At 36.0% G+C, this 23530-nt stretch overlaps 2 protein-coding genes, 1 non-coding gene and 1 pseudogene across 3 annotated transcripts; 3 read left to right on the plus strand and 1 right to left on the minus strand.

Moving 5' to 3' along the window:
- The first annotated feature begins 65 nt into the window (after positions 1–65).
- LOC120138023 lies at positions 66–1989 on the plus strand (annotated as a pseudogene).
- An 8073-nt stretch (positions 1990–10062) lies between these two features.
- On the plus strand, positions 10063–10149 carry LOC120138036. Its single transcript, XR_005517481.1, has one exon. It is a non-coding gene; the product is annotated as a small nucleolar RNA Z122 (small nucleolar RNA).
- A 2250-nt stretch (positions 10150–12399) lies between these two features.
- LOC120138025 lies at positions 12400–14805 on the plus strand. Its single transcript, XM_039153639.1, has 5 exons — positions 12400–13184; positions 13841–13899; positions 13991–14119; positions 14261–14396; positions 14486–14805. The coding sequence occupies exons 1-5, from the start codon at positions 12486–12488 to the stop codon at positions 14783–14785; spliced, it is 1323 nt and encodes a 440-aa protein (XP_039009570.1). The 5' UTR covers positions 12400–12485; the 3' UTR covers positions 14786–14805.
- A 143-nt stretch (positions 14806–14948) lies between these two features.
- LOC120138016 (eukaryotic peptide chain release factor subunit 1-2-like) lies at positions 14949–16155 on the minus strand (the record flags this gene model as incomplete). Its single annotated transcript, XM_039153632.1, has 2 exons — positions 14949–15411; positions 15569–16155. Coding segments are annotated over 2 exons (915 nt in total), but the record flags the coding sequence as incomplete, so codon positions are not given.
- Positions 16156–23530: the final 7375 nt, after the last annotated feature.

Below are 23530 nucleotides of genomic sequence, written 5' to 3' on the forward strand. Positions count from 1 at the left end.
CATCCCCTATCCGACGCTTTGACCTGAGTCCAATTAACATGGCGTAGTCGAACTGCCCTTTGGTTTAACTATTTTGGTCTAATTTTGTTGTTGCAGATCCATACATTGGAGTGAATATAGGGACAGATCTATCGATCATGCCACACCCAACTCAAGTAGTTGCTCTTCTTAAAGCTCAGCAAATCCGACATGTTAGACTGTACGATGCGGACAGAGGTATGCTAGCCGCTCTTGCGAATACCGGCATTCGGGTTATGGTTTCTATACCCAACGACCAACTTCTAGGCATTGGACAATCGAATTCCACTGCAGCTAATTGGGTCTCTCGGAACATCGCCGCACATTACCCAGCCACCAACATCACTGCTGTTTGTGTTGGTTCTGAGGTTTTCGTTGCACTTCCTAATGCAGCGCCGGTGCTTGTGAATGCCATGAAGTACATTCACTCTGCCCTCGTGGCGTCGAATTTGGACAACTAAATCAAAATCAAAGTTTCATCACCTCTTGCTTCATCCATAATCCTTGATTCTTTCCCGCCTTCCCAGGCTTTCTTCAATCGCTCATGGAATCCGGTTATGGTCCCCATGCTTAATTTCTTGTAGTCGACGGGGTCGTCTCTCATGCTTAATATATACCCTTACTATGACTATATGGAATCAAATGGTGTGATTCCATTGGACTATGCACTTTTCAAGCCTCTTCCTCCGACAAAGGAAGCTGTCGACTCTAACACCCTTGTCCACTACTCCAATGTCTTTGATGCTATGGTCGACGCTACATACTTTGCCATGGCTTTCCTGAACTTCACTAACATCCCTGTCATAGTGACTGAAACTGGCTGGCCATCGAAAGGTGATTCCAATGAACTGTATGCAACGATAGAAATGCCAACACTTACAACAACAACTTGATCCGCCATGTGATAAACAAAACCGGAACTCCCAAGCGCCCTGGAATTGCTTTCAGTACTTACATCTATGAGCTCTACAATGAGGACCTGAAACCCGGGTTGATATCGGAGAAGAACTGGGGATTGTTTGATGCAAATGGTGACCCCATTTACATATTACGCCTCACAGATTCAGGGTCATTGTTAGCAAATGATACCACTAACCAAACTTATTGTACCGCTAAGGAAGGGGCTGATCCAAAGATGTTGCAGGCTGCTTTAAATTGGGCATGCGGACCCGGAAAAGTGGATTGTTCACAATTGTTGCAGGGAAAACCATGTTATGAGCCGGATAACGTGATTGCACATGCAACTTATGCGTTCGACACTTACTATCACAGTATGGGGAAGACTCCCGATGCATGCGACTTCAATGGGGTTGCAGATATTACAACAACAGATCCAAGTAAGATGAATAGAGAGCATGCATGCATTGATACTAATATAACATTATTGCTTGTATTAAAAGGAAACTAATCCAAGTTTACTTCTTTCACAGGTCATGGTTCTTGTATATTCCCAGGAAGGTAAAAACTAATAACTTTTTTCTTACCCCTCTCGCTTAGGTTTTTTTTTCACTTGTTACATAAGTTGAACATGCTATTTGTTGACGTGTAACGCAGCCATGGCAGGAATGGAACCATGGTAAATATAACGGCCCCGTCAATGAATTCAATGAGTTCGGATTCGCCGGGTCGAAATTTTTACGGCGGAGGAGGTTTTGCTAGCGTGTTGGTGGTAATCAAAGTTATGTTGTGGAGTGTAATCCTTGTAGGATGATTTTTTTATTAATCTTCTTATAGGATGATTTGTTTTTTCTTGTAGGATGATGGTAGGTGTATTTTGGGCATGCTATGGAGTTTAATTTAGACAAATTTTGGAATAGAGAATGTGGGTGATGGGAGTTTTCTCCCATTTATTTTGGGTACGGGGAAAATGATGGTTTAGGAACATAGTGGCCTATTCGATTTTGTACAAAATGTTGCACTAGAGTCTCTGACTTTTGGGATCATATTGAATTTTTTTTATTATTCCCAAATTGAGTTGGATTGAATTCCAAATCCAAAAAACAAAGTTCTTTAAATATTTATTTTTTATATTTATAATTAAATTATATAAAATATCAAAACTTAGAATTAATATGAAAAATTTAAAATTGAAATTAATTAAATCAAAAACTGATAAATTATTTATTTAAATTTAAAAATTAAATTTAATGAAACAATATACAGGTACACCCATACCTATAAAATAACATCTCACTCTCCCTATTCTAGAGACCACCACTCCTCAAAAACTGCAATTTCCTTTAAAATTAAATAAAAAAATGCTCACACCATAATAAAAAAAAACTTCCCACTCTCTTTTATTAACTTCCACTTCTCAAAAACTACCTTTTACTTTATAATTCTTTTAAAAATATTATGTTTAAAAAATTAATTATATTTTAAAAAAAATCATCGACAGTTCATTTATTTAAAAAAACAAAAAATATATATCAAGAAAAAACTAATCTAATCTATTTTTTCAGTTAAACAGTTATAATCTCGACGTTTTTCCCGATATATCAGCTTTTAAATTTATTTTTTCCCTGTCAGGCACCCTTCAGACTATTTTTCCCGATCTAACACCCTTTGCAATAAGGCGCGCCCCCTACAGCGCGCTTTACGCTGATCTGGCGCCACGTGTGTAAAGCGCGACCCCTGGGGCGTGCCTTACGCCACGTAGGGTAATAGCGCGGGGCAGGGGCCGCGTCTTACCTTTCAATTATATATAGCGCGGGGAAGGGATCGCATCTTAGCTTTAACTAATATAATTATATAAGGCGCAGTACAGGTACCGTGACTTGTATAATTATAACTTTTCTCGGCTATAATTACCCTTCTTCCCGGTAAACTCTTCACATCTTCTCTCTCAACTTATAAATTAAAACAATTCCCTCAACGAGTCAATAATTCTGGCAATGTTCTCATATTTGATTTAGAAGTTCGTGCAATTTTTCGTTATAAGGTAATTTTGTTATAATTTTTTTATTATACTTATTATTTATTATGATTAATTGAAAAAAATATTATACTAATTGTTTTCAATTAATATTTGTGTTTATAAAATTGGAAAGCAGGAGCATACGTCGAAATGGTTTTGTGGTGCAGGTAAAATTATAATATTTAAATTATTTACGTTTATGTGTAAAAATTTTATTGTGTTATATTTTCGTTCATATATTATTCATTTAATCAGGTTTGTTTCAGTTGTTTTTTTAAGATATAATATTGTCGCACTTTTAAACTCAAAGAATGACACGACTTTCAGCTATTGTTTATTATGATGGTGAAATTCGAGAAGATGAAACCGGCGTTGTTTTCGTATTATATGAGCATGTTAAAATATCATTTAAGAGAAACATAACTCTTGAGGAGCTGATAACGAAGATTTCGAGGAAGGTTCATGTTGGAAGTAGTAGAAGAATGTCGTCATTGCAGTACAGATTTCCAACATCATTATTGTCATTAACTTATACAACGTTTGAACTTTCGAACAATGATGATGTTGAAGTGATGGTTGAATCTCAAAGTAATTATTCAGACGCCGATATTGAGATATATGCAAATTTTGTTCAAGTACGTGTTGCTCGGGGTCAGTCATTAAGCTCCCACTATGGGCTGGCTGAACATGTTGATCAAGTTGACAGTCCGACGACAGTAATGTGTAATGATTTTAATGCCATAATAGGGAGACATTCATCCGTAACTCCTTACGATATGTACCGAGGTGGGTCAACGAACAATCCGTATGACAACATCACCTGTAGTTCAAGGGGAAGACATTCATCTGTAAATCCCTTTGACCTTAATATGGAGATGCAATCGATGAAACAATCTATGTACTGTCCATTTGACACAATGGCTTCAAGCTCCAGGGGAAGGCATTCGACTGCGAGTTTTTTGATCTCAATGTTGATATGCCTTACAGTTCAAGGGGAAGGCGTGCAAGTAGTAGGTTCTTCGACCTAAATGTGGAGAGCATGGAAGAACCATCATCTCCACCAGAAGAACCGCTTCGTGAGCTTGGTGCGGATATTGCTGAGACTGGACTATTCATTCACCCAGAATCACCGCAATTCAACTCCGATGATGATGATGTAGATGAAGTTCCAGGATATGTGGCAGAAACTGACCCTCCTGCACACATGTATGAAGCTGATTATGGTGCAATGTACGGGCCAAAATTTGCGGATATGCCTCATCTCAATGACTATGGATATTACTCATCAATAAATAATGGTGAGTTATCTTTAGGCATGGAGTTTTCAAGCAAAGAAGAAGCGATGATGGCTATCAAAAATTACAATATTTGTAATTCTGTCCAGTCCAGAGTCGACCGCTCTACGACCGAAAAATATGTATGCTACTGTGCCCGACGAGAAAACATATGCAATTGGATGGTTCGCGTATCGAATAGGAATAGGAAAAACAACATATGAGAACTAACAGTATACAACGGTCCTCACACATGTTGTGCTGGAGGGGTTAACCAAGATTATCCCAACTTGAACTCTGAAGTGATATGCCAAGCCATCAAGCCCATGGTAAAAGCAAGCTCTCATATAGCTGTTGCAGTGTTGATTTCAGCTATACAATCACAATATGGGTACACTGTCTCCTATAAAAAAGCTTGGTTGGCAAAACAAAATGCTATTGTCAAACTTCATGGCGAATGAGATGCATCTTACAACGAACTTCCAAGTTGGTTTAGGCTGGTGCGGACGTTTAATCCTGGGACAATTGTGGACTTTGAAGCGTCGTATGCATACCATAATGATCGAGTTCTACGCGATCGATGCCAATTCTACCGGGTTTTTTGGACTTACCCACAGTGCATTAATGCTGTCAAATACTACAAGCCTGTGGTCCAGATCGACGGGACTTTCTTGTATGGAAAATACAAGCAAGTTTTATTATTGGCAGTTGTCCAAGATGGCAATCGCAACATTCTTCCAGTTGCTTTTGCTCTTGTCGAAGGAGAAGATACAGATTCTTGGGTTTTTTCCTCCGAAACTTACGTGCACATGTTATCACGAGAGAGAAAATCTGTGTCATTTCAGATCGCGGAGCTGGGATCAAAGCATCAATGGAGTCTTTGGGTCCAATGTGACAACCACCCTTTGTCCAACATAGGTATTGTCTTCGACACATTACCGCGAACTTCCATGGAAGGTACATAAGAATGATGAGCGTCAATTAATTGTGCGTATAGGTAAGTGAAACTAATGTAGTTTGTTTTCTTTCAATCATTTTATTTTTGCAAAGAAAGCAAGTTAGTAAGTTATACATTTTTTGATCAGGTTACAAACTACTTCATCGAACATTTGAATCAATGCTTCAGGATTTATGGGTGAATAACGAGGAAGGATACGATTACATCAGCCTCATCGAAAAAGAAATGTGGACGAACGCATATGATGGTGGATATCGATACGGACACATGACGACCAACTTGGCTGAGGCAATCAATTCAACCTTAAAGGGTGCACGTCACTTACCTGTAGCGGCTTTGGTAAAAACTATATATTTTCATTTAGGGGTGCTTTTTGCGAAGCTCGAGGGACAAACTCAAACCTGGATGCAAGACGGTCATGTCTATTACCCTAGATTAGTTGCAGATCTACAGAAAAAAATTGTTGCATCAAATGGAATGTCTGTATCTGACTTCTATAAAAGGCATGAAATGTTTCGTGTCACAGAGTTGTTGCGACCTCTTCAAGGGATTGAAGTTGTGTTGTTAAGAGTAAATCTACGGGACAGAATGTACGACTACGGGTTTTTTCAAGCTCTGAAGTATCCATGCTCTCATGTGATAGTAGCTTGCTCGCATACGCGTCAAGACTATAACCGTTTTGTGGACCCTGTATACCTACTATGTGAAGTTTATAAGGTATGCATATTTGAGTTCCCCCCATAAGTAATGACAAAGACCCTGATAAGGTTCAAGATTGGCTTCCGATTGTACTAAATCCGAGTTATTGAGGGAGTGTGGTCGTCCAAAATCCAATCAAATTCATTGCAATATAGATATTCGAGAAAGATCTAAACAAGACAGAAGATGTGGGCATTGTAGAAACCCAGGACACACTAGAAAAACATGTCCACTTCTGTTGTCATCAAGTAACAATTGATGAGGACATGATGTAGTTGTTTATCAAATAATAATTATTGTACTTTAATTTGCATTTACTTAAAGTTAATGTTATTCGATAACCGCTAATGAACAGTAAAAAAACAATACAAGAAAACGAGATTGAACGTTGGCGTTATATGTGATTATAATAAAAGATATAATAAGTGACAAATTGAAGAAAGTTTGAGAACACAATTATTAAATTTTATAAAACTAATAATAATTTGGTATTTGAACATAATTTTAAATACAACAAACTTACAAAAAGTATTAAATGGTAAATGATAACCAAATAACAATAACTGATATTAAAAGGTAATAAACAAAATTAACCAAAATACATTAACAAAACTGTATAACAAATTTAACAAAATAAATTAAAATAAATCCAACCACATTAACAAAAAAAGTAAGTATTAAATGATAAATAATTAAAAAATTACAATAAAAAAATCCAATAAACAACTAAATGCAAATATAAAAAATAAAATCTATCAATACCTGCGACGCGAATGTGTTCCGCAGGGCGGTGGCTGTCGGTCTCGAGGAGGATTTCTTCATATCAGTGGTTGTAACTCCTCGCTGTCATCATCGTCGTCGTCGTCATCGTCGTCGTCGTGAGTAGCTACATTAGGTTGATGAGGAGCTGATGACAATGAAGCACCTCCATAGAATAAGAACTCTGGAGGTGTATGACTGACTATCTTACCGGCCTGTGAAAACTGGGAAAACTCATAAAACCCAGACATAGCTGAGTGTGAAAACTGTACAGGAGGTGTATGTGCTGCGGCCATGGGTGATGAGGCTGAACTCGTCAAAATGTGGGCATATGAACCGCAAGTCGGATCTGCAAATATAGACCCATAATATCCTCCAGGAGGGGCCATAAAACTCTGTGACGGCGGCGGCAGCGGGGGTAATAAAACCAGGTGACATTGGTGGCGGCGACATCGGGTACGGGAATGGCGGCATCATATATGGCTGCGGAAGGTAAGTCGTTGTAGACGGTGGCTGCTGTATAGGTCCTGCTAGTGCAGCTGAGGATGAACCGGAAGCACCTTCTCTCCGTCCACGAGTCGGGGACGATGGTGCTGTGTTAGTGAACGTCTCTGTCGACTTCGCTGAAAGGTCTACCCTCGTGTATCCTCAGAGAGCAGAAATAGTTTCCCATTACTGTTGAACCACTCGTAATAAATGTCAGTAACCATCAAGAAGTCAGTCAAAATAGGCTCTCTACGGGGAAGATGCCGATAACAGATCAAAGGGACCATCACCATCCAAACATCTAATGGGCCCCTCAACTCAGGTGGGATCATTATCCTCACATCATCATTAGAATATGTCATCCATTCAAACTAAAACAAATATATATAATTTTTATCAAAATAATATTCTAATTATACAACTATAATCTAAAATCACTTTTTAAACATTAAAAGACATACTTGTGTGCCAGCCTTTTGATTGATTAGCATCCTAATTTTTTCTAAATCATCAGGTAGCTCCTGATGATTTTTCCTATCAGTAGACCACCTATTCAAGGAAAACAAAATTTATTATACACTGTATAAAATGATTAATATACTAAATCAATTTTATAATTACGTCAAGAGTAGCGGAAATACGAATGGGTTCTTGACAACGAGACATAAAAAGGGCAATCGATACCATGCCCAAGACTGCAGTAGCAGGAGACATCCGCTGATAGCATTTTTCCTGTACTCAGTGGCTCGACACATCTCCCTGTACAGGAAAGCCAAAACTACTGAGCCCCAATTGAGTAATCTGGCCAGACGAAAGTCGCCAAGATGTCGCAACCATATACAGTGAACTTGGTTGCGCGATTTATCCGGCATCAACAACCCTCATATCAGCTGCAGTATGCATGCTTGTACATACATTTTAACTTCATCATCAGAGGTTTCCTTGCTCAACTCCCGAAAATTGGCATCTAACCAATTTAACAGTATCCGACCACCGTTAAAACTTTCCGGGACACGTCCTAGATAGTCCCGACACAAAGCAATCCATGAACCGTGCGCCATCCCCGATATCACATCTCTATCCACCGAAAGCCCCAGGTGCATAGAAACATCCTCAAGTGTAATCGTGCACTCTCCGCACGGCAGATGGAATGTGTGGGTATCCGGCCTCCACTGCTCCACTAAGGCATCAATACGGCATGACACGACCAGGTATCACTAACTTAAGGTTCCTAATAAAAGGATCTAATATACGGTCTCTCTCCTAAAATATAAATAATTACAAAAATTAATTTTTAAACTAATAATCATGCATTAAATAAATAAATAAATTATTACTAATAATTTAAATTAAATTAAAACGTTAAAATGTTACCGTATCAGTAAAATACCGAGATATATGATTTCCATCTAAGCGAAGCAGACTGCCTTCCATTTTATATATGTAAAAAAAATTAATTAAATACAATATTAAATAATTTAAATACTTAAATAAATTAAATATAAAATAATAAATATAATAAAATATACCTTAAATAGATAATATAAAAGTATTTGAAAGAGGTTTAGAGAAATTGAGGGAAGTTGAGAGGATTTGGTGTGATGAAAGTGATAAAGGATGGAGGTATTTATAGGGAAGGATGGGGTGTGAACGGTCGGGGTAAGTAGGTAATTAAACCTATGGTGTGCCACAGGGGGCGCGCCTTTCTGACGCGTGTCAGATTTGCAGGTAAGGAATGATGCCTGCACCGTGCTTTACACACGTGTATTCATCCAGTCAGCATAAGGCGTTTTTTAGGACGCGCGCTTTACCCCACGTGACGTCAGATCAACGTAAAGCGCGCTGTAAGGGGCGCCTTACTATAAAGGATGTTAGATCAGAAAAAATAGTTTGTAGGGTGACTGACAGGAATAAATAAAGGTAAAAGGTGATATATCGAGAAAAACGCCTATAATCTCACTCATGTTAATAAATTAATTTTTATTAAAGAAATAAATTTAATTTATATTTAATTTATGTCAATATATAAACAAAATTTCAAATTCCAATCGTATCCAGATCATCTAAAACAGTTTGGATTTCTGGTATGGATCCATTTATCCGACCCGGGGAATCAACACAGATATACTTGTCGAAACCCTAAATTTGCCAAACTATCATCTCTTGCAACTATATAAATCTCCCCAACCCTACATCTAACCCTAAAACAGCCGATATCTGAAATCTCCGCCTCAAGATCTAATAGTTCTCCTAATCTTCGTTATCTCATTAGCATCTATCTATGATCCTCAGTGCTCTTTATAAAACAATAGCCTAGAGATACGAAAAGATGCAATATCAAAGTACTTCTGGACACGCAGTTTCCAGAATTTGGATTTGTTTTTATCTTTTTCCTTATGGATTATTGCGTTTTCTCGTAAGTTCCACAGTTTCTGTTTTAAAAATCTGTCAATTTTTTTAAAATTTTTTGCTCGATGATGATTGATATTTGCTTTAACCACACTGAAAATCCAGATCTCGGAGGTTAGGCGGATTTCTCTTTGGTTTAACGTAAAGTTGCTATGCTTCTAGTGTTTGATTTTGGCCTAATGATTCTGTTTTCTAGGAGCTGGAGGATAATGTCCTCTTCCTTTAGATTATGGAAGAAAGCTTTTATCAAGCTCCAGAAGTACTGGCTGTTTTGTGTTAAATATCAGAGGCAAAATGCTTGCCTTCTTGGTCTTGTATGTGGAAAATCTTGGCCTAATTCTGAGTGCAATTAATCATCACATAATTTTCCTTTTTGTTTCATATGAGAGATATCTTTCCCATTGTTTGAAAGAAATTTATTTGGTCTTGTTATTTGTTTTTCTTGTTTATTTCAATCAGGCTCAATTAAGGTTGATTTTGTTTACATGAATATCTTAATCTTTTAAGGTTTATGAAGATTGAGAAATTAAAACAGAAATAGAATTGGGAAATGATGACAGCTTAATTGCTGGATAGTATCTGAGCAAAGATTTGACGAATTATATTTTGCACGTCAGTCTGATCCCAATCACATGTTCAAACTTGATGTTTGTATGAAACAAATCACTCCCAGATTTGCACGATTGAAAAATTATTAAGGGGTAAGCGTAATAGAACAATTGAATGCCAGTCCAATACTATAAAAAAATAGTTGAAAAAAATTATATTGTAAGATTCATTTGTCCATCCCAAAGTACACTAACATCGTCTAGTGTACATATCTACCTTGCAGGCATTTTTCTTTTAATTATTTATTATTTTGGAAAGTTGTATGAAAGTATAAAAATCTAAATATATTAGTGTAGTTTTTATTTGATTAATGGATGATATTAATTCTTGTCCAAAGTATAATAGATGGTATAAGATGATCATGGACGAACTGGTTGAGAAACTATACATGCATTGTAAGATGGGTTTTTTTTTTAATTTCAGATCCAGTCTTTTTTCCCCCTACAATGGACCAACATGCAATTGAGTATGATACAAGGGTTGTTTACCGAACAATGATGGCTACAACCTATCTATCTACTTTCCCCACTGTCCTCTCGTTTGAATATGATACCTGGCGGTTCTGGCCTGGTCAGAATTTTTTTGTTATATAATTTTTAAATGGATTCGAGAAAAATAATTTTCATTTTTAATGTAACTTTGAAGAGTATGTTTCAAAACAATATATCAAAGGTAGAAAAAGAATATGGAACCTGCAACCAGGGGTGTAAATGAGTCGAGTTCGAGAATTGTTGAGTGACTCGACTTAAAAACTCTGAAATGAAACTCGATTGAAAAACTCCAGAGCTTAAAATTTTTAAGCTCAACTCGAACTCGAAATCCCGAACCGAAGCTCATGACCAACTCGAAAATGCTCGAAATGATTTTTTTAAATTTAACTAGATTGAAGCCTCAAACTCGAACATGAACCTTAAATACATAAAAATCTTATTGTATTTAAAAAAAAAAATTAACACGTAAATGTTAATATTATTAATAAATTTATTTTTTAAAAAATAAAATCTTAATATATTATATTTTTGAGTTGCTCACGAGTTTTTCAGGTCGAGTCTTAAGTAGCTCGTTTCGGCTCGTTAAGAATTCGAGTCGAGCTTGAGCTCTAGTCGAGTTCATTCGATCCGAATATTTAACAAGCATTGACCGAGTCGATCTCGAGTAGCTCGCGATCTATCTCATTTCATTTACAGCCCTACCTACAACAATATTTTGACTCTAATAGTTCAAAGATATATTTCATCACTATTTATAAATACTAAATTTTTTTTATTTAAATTTAATACAATTTAAATATTTAAATATTAATTATAGTTCGCTTGAATTTTAAAATTATAAAATTATTATAAAATTTTATTGAATTATTACAAAATGATCATTATTATAATAATTATATAATTTTAATTAATTTCAATAAATTTTAAAGTTTATTTAAAAAAATATTGTGATAAATTTAAGGATAAATTACACAAATGGTATTCCGACTATAGAATATTATTTTTTGAGTTCTTTGACTATTGAAAATTACAAATTTGCCCTTAAAATACAGGGAGTTGCTTTGTTGAGTCATTTGAATATTAAAAGTTACAAAATTACCACTCAACTATTCATTATGTTTCAAACTCTTCATTTTTTTATTAAACCTTTTCATTTTTTTATTAAAACTTTAATGGTAGTCTGAGTTATACGCTAACTCAGACAATCATTAATTTTTTGATGAAAAAGAACGAGTTTAAATCATAATAAATAATCGAGTGACTATTTCGTAACTTTTAATAATAAAACGAATTAACAAAAACTATTTTATATATTTTAATAACCAAAGAACTCAATAAAGCGATATCTACTTTACCCTAAATTTAGTAATTGTTATGTAAAGTTTGAAAATTCAATAATCAAAACAATCCCTTGGGCATAGTTCAATAGCCTTGTAATTTACCAATTTTTAACAAACAATATAAATTTAGAATAGCTTTTATTTTTTTATTGTAAGCTTAGAATAGTTAAATTTGAAAAAAAAAGACGTTTAATATCAATATGTTTGTGCGTACATATATATATATATTACGTGGGGGGAAATCCGAGTAGCTGAAACTCAAAGAGCAGCTGAAGAAAAGCGACTAAAAAGGAACATTACAGGTTAAAAGTTTGAAACGTTTATGTAGATATTGAAAACCGGGATTCATTTCCCGTATAAATTCACATTTTCTATGAAATTTGGTCTCTGACCAAATCTTCTTTCCAGTTTCCATGTGCTTTCTTTTCCCCTTTTTCTCTCTCTAACTTCCCAACTCTGTTCTCGTTTCATTACGAATCATCGATCCAATTTGTTGCCCAATTCTCTCATCCGATCCGACCATACATGTCTGTTGTTTGCGGCGTCGAATGCGTCCTCTGTCTTGGCTGTTCGCGTTGGGCATGGAAGCGCTGCACCCACGTCGGTTCAGACGACAGCGAAACCTGGCCGTCAGCTACCCCCGACGAGTTCGAGCCCGTCCCCAGACTCTGTCGTTTAATCCTAGCCGTCTACGAAAGTGATCTCAGAAACCCCCAATCCCCTCCCGACGGCGGCTACCGAGTCAACCCGGACTGGGTCTTGAAACACGCCGACTACGAGCAAACCCAGGGTCGTTCTCCGCCGTACCTTATATTCGCCGACCATGAACGGAAGGAGATCGTGATGGCGATCAGGGGACTCAACTTGGTCAAAGACAGTGACTATAAAGTGCTGTTGGATAACAGGCTGGGGATGCAGATGTTTGACGGGGGATATGTTCATCACGGGCTGTTGAAATCGGCGGTGTGGTTGTTGAACGAGGAGAGTGAGACGTTGAAGAGTGTTTGGGAAGAGACTGGGAGGGAATATGAATTGATTATTGGCGGACATTCGTTGGGGTCGGGCGTGGCGGCGTTGATGGCGGTGGTGCTGGTTAATCACAGGGATAAATTGGGTGGAATTCCCCGGAATAAGATTCGGTGCTATGCGTTGGCGCCAGCCAGGTGTATGTCACTCAACTTAGCCGTCAAGTATGCTGATGTTATTCACTCCATTGTCTTGCAGGTAGATCATCTCTTTTTTTTCCTCAATGGTTTTGGCCTGCATTTAAATGTTTATCGGATTATTATGTGAGAATAAAATTTGACTCGGAAAATTAATTTTTTAATTAGATTTAAGATTACAAAGTTTAACTCGAATTGATTTCACTTAGTTTTTAAAAAAAATAAAGTTTGAATTATAATTCAAATTAACTCAAAACTTTTAATAATTAATGAATAAAAATTTTAGTCATCTTTTAACTCCCTATAATATATATATATTGCATTTGAAAACAATATAAAGAAATATATATATTTATATGAAAAAGAAATATATATGTATATATGATTTAATTAGGTTATATAATACTCTTTTAATTTTACACAGATTTAAAATCAATGGATGAGGGAAAATAACATATATTAATATCATAATATTATAAATATTTATAATTAAATTTAAAAAAAATTTCGAAGAACTCGAATTTCATAAACTCGACTTTGAAAAAATTCAAATAAAATTGGAATTATAAATTCAGACTATTAAACTCGACTAACTTGACTTTTTTTAACTCGATTTGATCAAGTACTTGTTCCTAATTAGTAATGTTGCCTGATCACCTTCAGTAAGTGAATTTTGATAGTTAACAGCCCCTTTGCATGATATTATAATTGTTTCAGGATGATTTCTTGCCTAGGACAGCCACACCCTTGGAAGATATCTTCAAGTCTATATTCTGGTACTTTTTCTCTCGTTTGATTTTGCATATTCTTATTAACCATTCTCATAGAGCCTTATTGTTTCATCTATTATTTGATGCTTTTGGACAGCTTGCCATGCTTGATATTTCTTGTTTGCTTGAGGGATACCTTTATACCGGAAGGTAGGAAACTTAAAGATCCGAGACGACTTTATGCTCCCGGACGAATGTATCATATCGTCAAGCGAAAATTTTGCAGGTACCAACATTTTCTGACTCTTGCTTCTTCATCTTTACATCAACCAATGCATTTTGTTTACAATTCTATCTTATTAGATTATGGTCAGGTTGGTTTGTCTGTTTATTTGATTTTAAGTTGCTATGTGATTTGAGTCCTTAGATGTGGGAGGTTTCCTCCAGAGGTCCGAACAGCCATTCCTGTCGACGGGCGGTTTGAACATATCGTGTTATCTTGTAACGCGACATCTGATCATGGAATAATTTGGATCGAAAGGGAATCGGAGAAGGCTTTGGGGGTGAGTGCCCTTCGTTTTAGTTTAGTATTGAAGCTCCATTGGTGTACCTTGGATTGTCATCAATATAGCTTAATTGTTGATTCCTACAGATTATGAGGGAGAACAAATCCGAGACTATAACCGTTCCCCCGAAAATACAGAAACTGGAGAGGTTGCAGACCATTGAGAAAGAACAAAAAGATGCATTGCAAAAAGCCGTCAGTTTGAATATCCCTCATGCCGTGCCCGCAGATGGTGAACCGATCGAGATTGAGGAAACAGAAACAGTGGCTGCTGGAACCGACAATGGAGGTGCTAAACGGACAAATTGGGATGACTTGGTAGAGAAACTTTTCAAGAGGAGTGACTCAGGGAAACTACTACTAAACAAGGAATCACATACCCCTTAATTCTCTTTTCTTTTTCCCCTGTTTCCTCATATTAATTTATTCTTTCAAACATTATGATTATTTGAAACTATATATATTCTTTTTCATATATTTTAAAAGGCAATGCTTTATTGAAAATAATTTGGGGATTAAACAGTTGCATGTAACAAGTTCTGATTACAAATCGAAAAAACCCAAACCAACTTGGTCTATATTTTATTTTTAGAATCAAAAAGTGATAAAATGGTAAAAGAAGAAGCATTACATCTGTGGGTTGTATAGGCTCTCGAGCCTCATGACAGCTTTGAGCAGTGCTTTATCAATCGGAATCCTCGTAAACTTCTCCATCGGAGAGCTCATCGTACGTTCTCATGTCAAGCTGATAACGTAGGATGCCTCCGATCCCACCGAACCCTCTGCAAAACTGTGATCCTTCTTGGGATTTGTTCGTGACAAATTCGAGAGAGCAGCCGAAACGCTTATACTCATTGGCAAACCATTCGAGTAACGGCATTTTTTCCTGAACTTCCAACTCCGCAGAGGTTTCAGGATCACGGAAGTTGCTCTGATCAGCCTCCTGCTCCTTATTCAGGCGTTTTATGATAATTTCACCCGTTATACTATGTTTTAGCATGTACCCATTAACAGGGCCGTCGTTTTTTAAAAAACACGTCGCAATAAGTCTATCTATAGTGTCGTTTATTGAAAAAACGTCATTATATATATATTTTTTTGGGGCCTTTTTTGGGGGCCTGCGCGGTCGCGCAGTTTGCGCCGCCCCGGCCACGGCCCTGCCCATTAATCTCCAGGTTTTCCCAAACAATGAGGATTTCTACAGCACTCATTTCCAGAGCCTTCAATGTATCATCTACTCCGAACACATACTTTCCAGTATCCTGGCTTATCTCCTCAAAATATTTTCCGATTAAACGTTTTTCTTGTATGAACTTTACATTCGACAGGATTTCAGCAGAGAGCTCAATAGCATGATTAAAACCGTTTTCACCGCCATACGACACATCAACAACATTCAAAATCTTGGCTTGTAAACGAGGATCAAACATGTCGGACTGGCTCAATTCAGTCTTAAAGTCAGCTGAACCAGCCAGTAGCAGCCCAGAAACATTAGGCTGACTGGTTGCAGATTTAATAAAGAACTGGGTGGCCAGTTCTGCAGTTTTCCTCACATGGTTGTGCCGCTTCTCCATTCTCAAACGAGCAAAACGCAGATCGGACTGTCCTCCTCTTCCATGCTTCTTCGGTAGATCAACGGTGAATTTATGAAGTACCTCTCTCGTGTTCCCGCTTAGCGTACCGAATAATGTGCCATTACCATCCATGACTATAAACCCAAACTTGTCATCAGACTCTAAAAGCTCATTCAAAGCTTTAGTAAAAGATAAGGATTAAACAAAACATATAAATGAAAGGGCTTAGAAGAGCATTCAGTGATTGTATAATCCTTATCTTTTACGGTGATATGCAATGACGCTGGTTTGTTTCGGGAAATAAATAAATAATAATTTTTATACTTCTGACTCTAAGTAGCCGTCATCAGATTTAGCTGGTAGTTTAACAAGTCGATTTGGTAAGGGAACCATGGCTCTGGATTGGGGAGGGTTCTACTTCTAACTCTAAGTAGCCGTCATCAGATTTAGCTGGTAGTTTAACGTAATAGCTATACCCAAAGACAAAAAAAAAGTATTAAATGCAGATAAACAAAACCAACCAAGGAACAACTAAAAGTATAGTAAAAAGATGAATATACTTGTAAATGAAGAATAAAGAGAGTAACAATATCAACCATCACTTAGTACACTTCCATCCTATATAACATAAGGTAATACCTTCCAGGGGAGTCACCAAGTAAGGAGAGGAAGAATTCTTACAAACTCAGTAAGTATTACAATGCCTTTCATTACCTTTCCGATTATTCTTACAATATTCTGCTCATAATACCCTAATGAATGTTTCTTGTGTTTCTAATTTTGTAAAAGGTGTATTGTTGTATCACAAAGGTCAAAGGAATATTCTTGTTACTAACTACCAATTGGTCTAGCGGGTTGAGGCGGTAAGTCCCTTAAGCAAGGTCCAAAGTTTGAATCTTGACATCGTGAATGGAACAAACTGGGTTGAGAGGGTTGCATCAACCATACCGTCGGCCAATGGACCAGATACCAAGGGTAATAAAAAAAGGTATATTGTTGTTGATCTCTTGTTTGCATCCAAGCTCAGCAATAAGCGCTGCTTGAACATAGATTCAAGTACTACTAGCATGCTCATATACCCCTCACAATAAACATCGCTCAGGTTATTATTCCTTCTAAGAACACAAAGATGCTTTAATACCAACTACTTCGCTCACATTTGGGATACATAAGAAAACATGGTCTGGAAAATACCTTCATCTAGCCGTGTAACTGTTAAGGCCTAAGAGAATCGGAGAAGAACGGGAATCGAAGAAATAGAAATAGAGATGAAGAGAAGAGAGATTGAAGAATAGAACAATTTCATTCATTTTTCCGATGAAGAAACATTGCCAAAAGAGAAACTATCAAATTTTCACAATCCAAAAAGTAGCTATGTTGGATTCCTCACACTTAATAAGACGCAAGGATGAAGAATTCTCTCTTATATTGCTTCATCAATAAAAATAGTTAATGGTGGAGTCTAGCAAACATCTCCTTAGTAGTAAGTTTTAACAGACTAAGAGCTAGTCTCTCCAACAGAGTCCTCTATAATGGTGTGTAATCCTATTTTAAATAGTTTTTAGCATGCAAACACACACATATATTCAACGATATCATTCTGTAGTGTGGTGAGATGTTGTACAAATGTCCTGGTTTCCACAAAACCCTAATTGCTCTCAAAACTTTTTTCTTATATTGTTGATCTCTTGATTTAACTTACTATTTCGTTAAGTAAGTCCAACTGAGCCATACAAATTATATCAGTGAATTATCAGCACTACTGCCCTAGTGACAGCATAATACAATCAAACTTAGGTACAGTAAGACACTTAAGCTAGAGATTATTTAATCTTTTTTTCCATCACATGAATCTAGAGACGCACAAAAACTTGAGCACGACAGATGAAAACCACATTTCTTATATACAAAATTTGAAGTTGTAGGGGTGCTTCCCAACTAAATTTGATACCAAGAAGTAGTTTATAAAACCACATTTCTTATATACAAATTATATCGTACACGAGTTATAGATGTCACATGACTTTTAAAACATTTTCATACTTGAAAACCATTAAAATTTTGTTTCTTTAAATAAACGATTTAATAATGTAGTTTATAAAACGTTCTTCAAATACATATATATAAAATAACATTTAAAATCCATCAAGCAGTAGTTTAAGTTCAAACGTAATATAATACTACAACCAAATACTAAGTATTTTATCAGAGCATCACAACATATCTAAGTACATGTCAACTAGTAATATCAAAATAAACATCTAGATATGTCATACTGTTACTAATGAGACACCCTTGACTGATGGTATCACCTGCACTCCGATTCGTACACTAAACCTACGCGTGAAACTTATTACACGCTAAGTATTCACTTAGTGAGGCATAATAAAACAAATAAGGCATTTTAAAAACATGAGTAAGCCATTATAATATCAAAATATGATTTATTGTATAAAATACATAAACGCATAAAAACTGACTTTATAAGCCAAGTTTCCGTCAAATAACATGCGAAATATTATTTAGTATACCCAACACACCTATCAATCAATATATTCAAAAGTACTCATTCATAGCCCAATGCATGTCAAATGAGAATGCAAGGTACATGAGTTGCACATAAGTGCCAAACGAAAGTATAGGTATTGTAGTAACAACGACACCATACTAATATATCGAAATGGTAATTCACAAACTCATTATGAATACCATGCATGTACACATAGTGAAGACAGTACACAAAGGTACTGATACGAAAATGCAACAAATGCATTAAACAAATCGATTGATAATCATCATATTCCAAGTATGTCAAAATGAACTTATGACTTTCAATGCACATACAATAGACCTTTAAATCAAATTCGCAGATTAAACATTTATTCTGAAACATCGATAGTTGTTAAAATAAAATAAAAGTTCATCAATATATTGTAGGGCAGTTCATACCCTAAAATCACCATAAACCATTTTCATAAACCTTATGAAAATATTTCAAAATACAGTAAAACATGCTTTTATAAAAACATTCAAGGTTGACCCATCGCAAGTCGTCCTCATATCATATAAGTACATAATAAATGCACTCACCTTGTATGCCTTACTATTAAGCCTTACTATCGAAATCCGATTATTCTTGAATTTTTTCCTTGTCTTTCACTTTGCGTATCACGAGTTCGATCACGATCTACACGAGCATCCATACAAAGCATATACAAATATAAAATACATGTTAGCGTTCTTACTAACATTTCATACTTAATAATAATACTCCAAAAGTACTATTATTTTCAAATTCTTCTAAAATTCATCTTAACTTTTCCTTTTCATTCATCTTGGGCTCTTTTCATTAATTCTTAAATTCAAGGCCCAAATAAGTCCAATAATTTCCACCATTAAACTTTCGGCCCAAATACCGCAACAATGCCATATTTACCATTTAATCGACTAACTTTCTCAATGTTTACCATTTAGCACTCAAACTTTGTCAACTTTCCAAAATGACTCAATTTCACATTCTAACTTCAATTTCAGCCCCCATATAGTAATTTCCAACATAGTATAACAATTATTGAATAATTATACAACAAACCATAACTTTTTCATAATTACTGATGTGGTCTCCCAACTTTCACAAAATTACAGATTGGCCCAAAAAATTCTCTAAGGCTTGTGGAACCTTTCTAATATTATTTCTAAGACACATGAAATTTTTCAAAAATTTTCCCCATCATCTTCCTCAAGGTCGAATGGTTTATGTACCCAAGACTAAGATTTTCATGATTTTACTCGATTTTGATTCGATTCAAGCATGAAATCAACCTCGGTTTAACATTATACAATCTGTACAATCAAATACCTAATCAAATTTCATCATAACATAAACTTCCTCCAAGATTAGGGTTAGGGCGAAATTAGCCATAGCATGTATAGTTGATTTTAATCATAAATTATGCTTGGAATTGATTCTACGACCTCAAAAACATAAAAATCCTTCATCAATCCCATAAATCCTAATGTGAACATAAACCCTAAAATTTGGTTTCTTTGAACAAAAACCAAATTAGCAAGCAATAAAGGTACCAAATGATAGCGTTTTTCAAATAGAACAAATTTCTATTCCACGACATGATCCAAAATCCAAAGGAAATTGCTCAAAAATGAGAAAAACAAATTTCTCTTACCTTGCTAGGGGGTAGTAGTCCAAGGGGCTGAAAATGGCCTAAGTTTCATGAAATTTCTAATGAATTTCATGTTAATTTACCTTATATTAAGCTTAAATAAATTAAAAATTCATTTAATGTGAAATGTCTATTTTACCATTAATGAAACTTGATATTTACAATAATACCAAGCCAAATAACCTTATCATATTTCCAAAGTCAAAGATAAACAAAATATTTTACCCTTTTTCAATTTAAACAAGCAATTTTCCAAAAATTGCAATCTTGCCACTTTGATCCAACGATCCAAATTAAACATGGAAATATTCTCAAATACAATAGTCCATATTATTTTCCATCATTTTAACATATGGAAATAATATTTTTAAGCCTAATTTATCATCTTCATTTTTTCAAAAAATTTCTCTTCGATCTGTTTTACCGATTTCTTATTGGACTTTGACCCTTTTCTAATTTTCAACATAAATTTCGAATTAGGAATCTGATTTCAATAAAACCCCACTATCAAGAGTAAGCTATCCATTTATGTGATAAAAAATATTTTTGGGAAAATAACCACTTAGGTCCCTAAACATTCCTATTTTATACTTTGGCCACTAAACTTTCAAAACTTATATTTTTGTCACTAACCAAAATTTGGATTATCACACTAGAGGCTATTGAGGAAGTAGTTAAGCCAGACAAGAGTAGGTAATTATATAAACCTTTTTTTGCAGAGAAAGTTTTAGTGACCTTTCATGACATTCGTCTAAATAAGGCTCCAGGATATGTTGGGCTTCCTACAAGCTTCTATCGTTCTCATTGGGATATTGTCGGGGATGATCTAGTTAATGTATGTTTACAACTGTTGAATGGTCATGAAGATATGGCTAAAGTTAATATGACTTTTCTGTTCTTAATACCTAAAGTGGAAGATCCTAGATATATGAAGCACTTTAGACCTATAAGCTTATGCATAGTGGTTTACAAAGTCATATCAAAGGTACTTGTGAATCAAATAAAACCTATCATGAATGTATGCATAAGTGATAATCAAGCGGCATTTCTTCTAGGTAGACTAATTTCTGACAATATTCTTGTAGTGCATGAGTTAGTGCACTATTTGAATTCTTCTAAGAATGGGATTAGCAAAGGGGCAATGCTTAAAGTGGATATTGAGAAGACTTATGATAGGGTAGAATGGAACTTCTTGGAGAGTGTCATGTTGAAGCTTGGGCTATGTGCTGAGTTTGTGAGATTACTTATGAAATGTGTAACTTTAGTTACATTCACTGCAAGGGTTAATGGTTCATTGACTACTGAATTTGATCCGAGTCGTGGATTAAGACAAGGAGACCCTTTATCTCCATTCTTATTTCTTTTCGTTACCCATGGGCTACCTGCTTTATTTCATAAGGCTCAACAAGCAGGTGATATTAAGGGTATTCAGGTATGTCAAGTTGGACCACATGTGTCCCATTTATTGTTTGTAGATGACAATTCAATGTTCTTGAAAAATTCAGTTTCTGAAGCTAATAACATCAAGAAAATTCTATCACTGTATATGTCGTCTTCTGGGCAAAGAATTAACTTGGACAAATCAACTATATACTCAAGTCCTAATACTCTTTCGGAGCATCGCCATCTTTGTTGGTCAAATAATACTAGTAGCCGGTGGCTGTTTGAAATTCAAAGGTGGGGGGCTGCTTTAAATTTCAAAGTTAGGCAACCTATTTTATTGAATTTGGGTAAGGGATAATCACCAAATTGAGTCATTGAACTTTAGAGTATTTATAAGATTAGTCCTCAAGGTTCAACTATAAATACTCTAGCTCATTTAGTTTCAAAATCATCCCAAATCATTTCTTTCTCCCAATACTAGAGAGCTTTCTTGTGAGTAGTGAGTGTTTTGTAAACACCTGTAAATTTTCTCTCTAAGTAAAATATCTGCAGCAGTCTGGAGACGTAGGTAAAATTGGCTGAACTCCGTTATCAATTTTGGGTATTATTTTTCCGCTTTTATTTCACTTTCTCACTAATATGGTTATAGGAAAATTACTCATACTCGGTTTATTTCCCAACAACTGGTATCAGAGCTTTTGGTTGTGAATTTTGTTAATTTTTTGCGAGATTACTATTCACGTAAATAATAAATTTTGTGAATAGTGAAATTTTATCGGCGATACGAATTTGTCGACGGAAGTGTTCTAATACACGGTGGTTCGCAAGAATTGTCAGAAATAATCCAAACGAAGCCAGATTCGAGTGGGAGCGATGGCTACAGACGCAGGGAAGGTGAAAATTGAGAAGTTCGATGGTGCAGACTTTGACTTTTGGAAGATGCAGATTGAAGATTTTCTGTCCTTGAAAAATCTATATCAACCTCTCTCAAGAAATCAACCAGAGGGCATGAAGAATGAAGACTGGTCTCTTCTCGACAGACAAGCCCTCGGAGTTATCCGACTGACGTTGTCCCGCAATGTTGCTTTCAATATAACAAAGGAAAAAACCACGGCGGGACTTATGGCGGCTCTCTCCAGTATGTATGAGAAGCCATCAACCTCAAACAAAGTTCACTTGATAAGGCGATTATTCAATTTGCGGATGGCGGAAGGGGCATCAGTGGTTCAACACATGAATGAACTCAACACAATTACAACCCAGTTGAGTTCCGTGGAAATTGAATTCGATGATGAAGTTTGAGCTTTAATTCTCTTATCATCTCTACCAGACAGTTGGAATGCTACTGTTACAGCAATCAGTAGCTCATCGGGAAACAACAAATTAAAATTTGACGATGTTTGGGATCTGGTACTAAGCGAAGAAATTCGACGGAGAGAATCGGGTGAAACATCAACCTCCTCAGTCTTGCACACGGAGTCCAGAGGGAGAACTTCAGAAAGAAATTCAAATCGTGGAAGACCAAATCCGGAATGGGAAAATCAAGAACGGGAAAGAAAGATTTTACCTGTTATAACTGCGGCAAGAATGGTCACTTTAAAAGAGATTGCCGAGCACCGAAGAAAAATACCGGCGCACAGGAATCTGCAAACGTGACAGAGGAGACAAGTGATGCCATGATTCTAAGCGTTAACAGTCCGATTGAATAATGGATCTTGGATTCAGGGGCATCTTTCCACTCCACCCATGCCGAAAAATCATGGAGAACTATGTCAGTGGTGATTTTGGGAAGGTTCATCTAGCTGATGATGAAACCTTGAAGATCGTCGAAAAAGGAGACATCCGACTAAAGTTGCCAACCAGACCACCTAGACGCTGAAAGGAGTAAGACATATTCTTGGCCTCAAAAGAAATCTGATTTCTGTAGGACAACTTGATGGAGAAGGTTATAGTACAACCTTTTCAGGTTATGAATGGAAGATTACCAAAGGAGC

The sequence above is a fragment of the Hibiscus syriacus genome, unplaced genomic scaffold (assembly GCF_006381635.1).
Source record: "Hibiscus syriacus cultivar Baekdansim isolate YM2019G1 unplaced genomic scaffold, ASM638163v2 tig00110677_pilon, whole genome shotgun sequence".
Taxonomy (NCBI): Eukaryota; Viridiplantae; Streptophyta; class Magnoliopsida; order Malvales; family Malvaceae; genus Hibiscus; species Hibiscus syriacus.

Excerpts from the sequence above, each read along its gene's own strand:
- LOC120138025 (XM_039153639.1), top strand. The coding sequence starts at position 12,486 with ATGTCTGTTGTTTGCGGCGTCGAATGCGTCCTCTGTCTTGGCTGTTCG. Across the intron at positions 14,120-14,260 it reads GTCAAGCGAAAATTTTGCAG|ATGTGGGAGGTTTCCTCCAG; the intron begins GTACCAACATTT and ends TTGAGTCCTTAG. Across the intron at positions 14,397-14,485 it reads AATCGGAGAAGGCTTTGGGG|ATTATGAGGGAGAACAAATC; the intron begins GTGAGTGCCCTT and ends TGATTCCTACAG.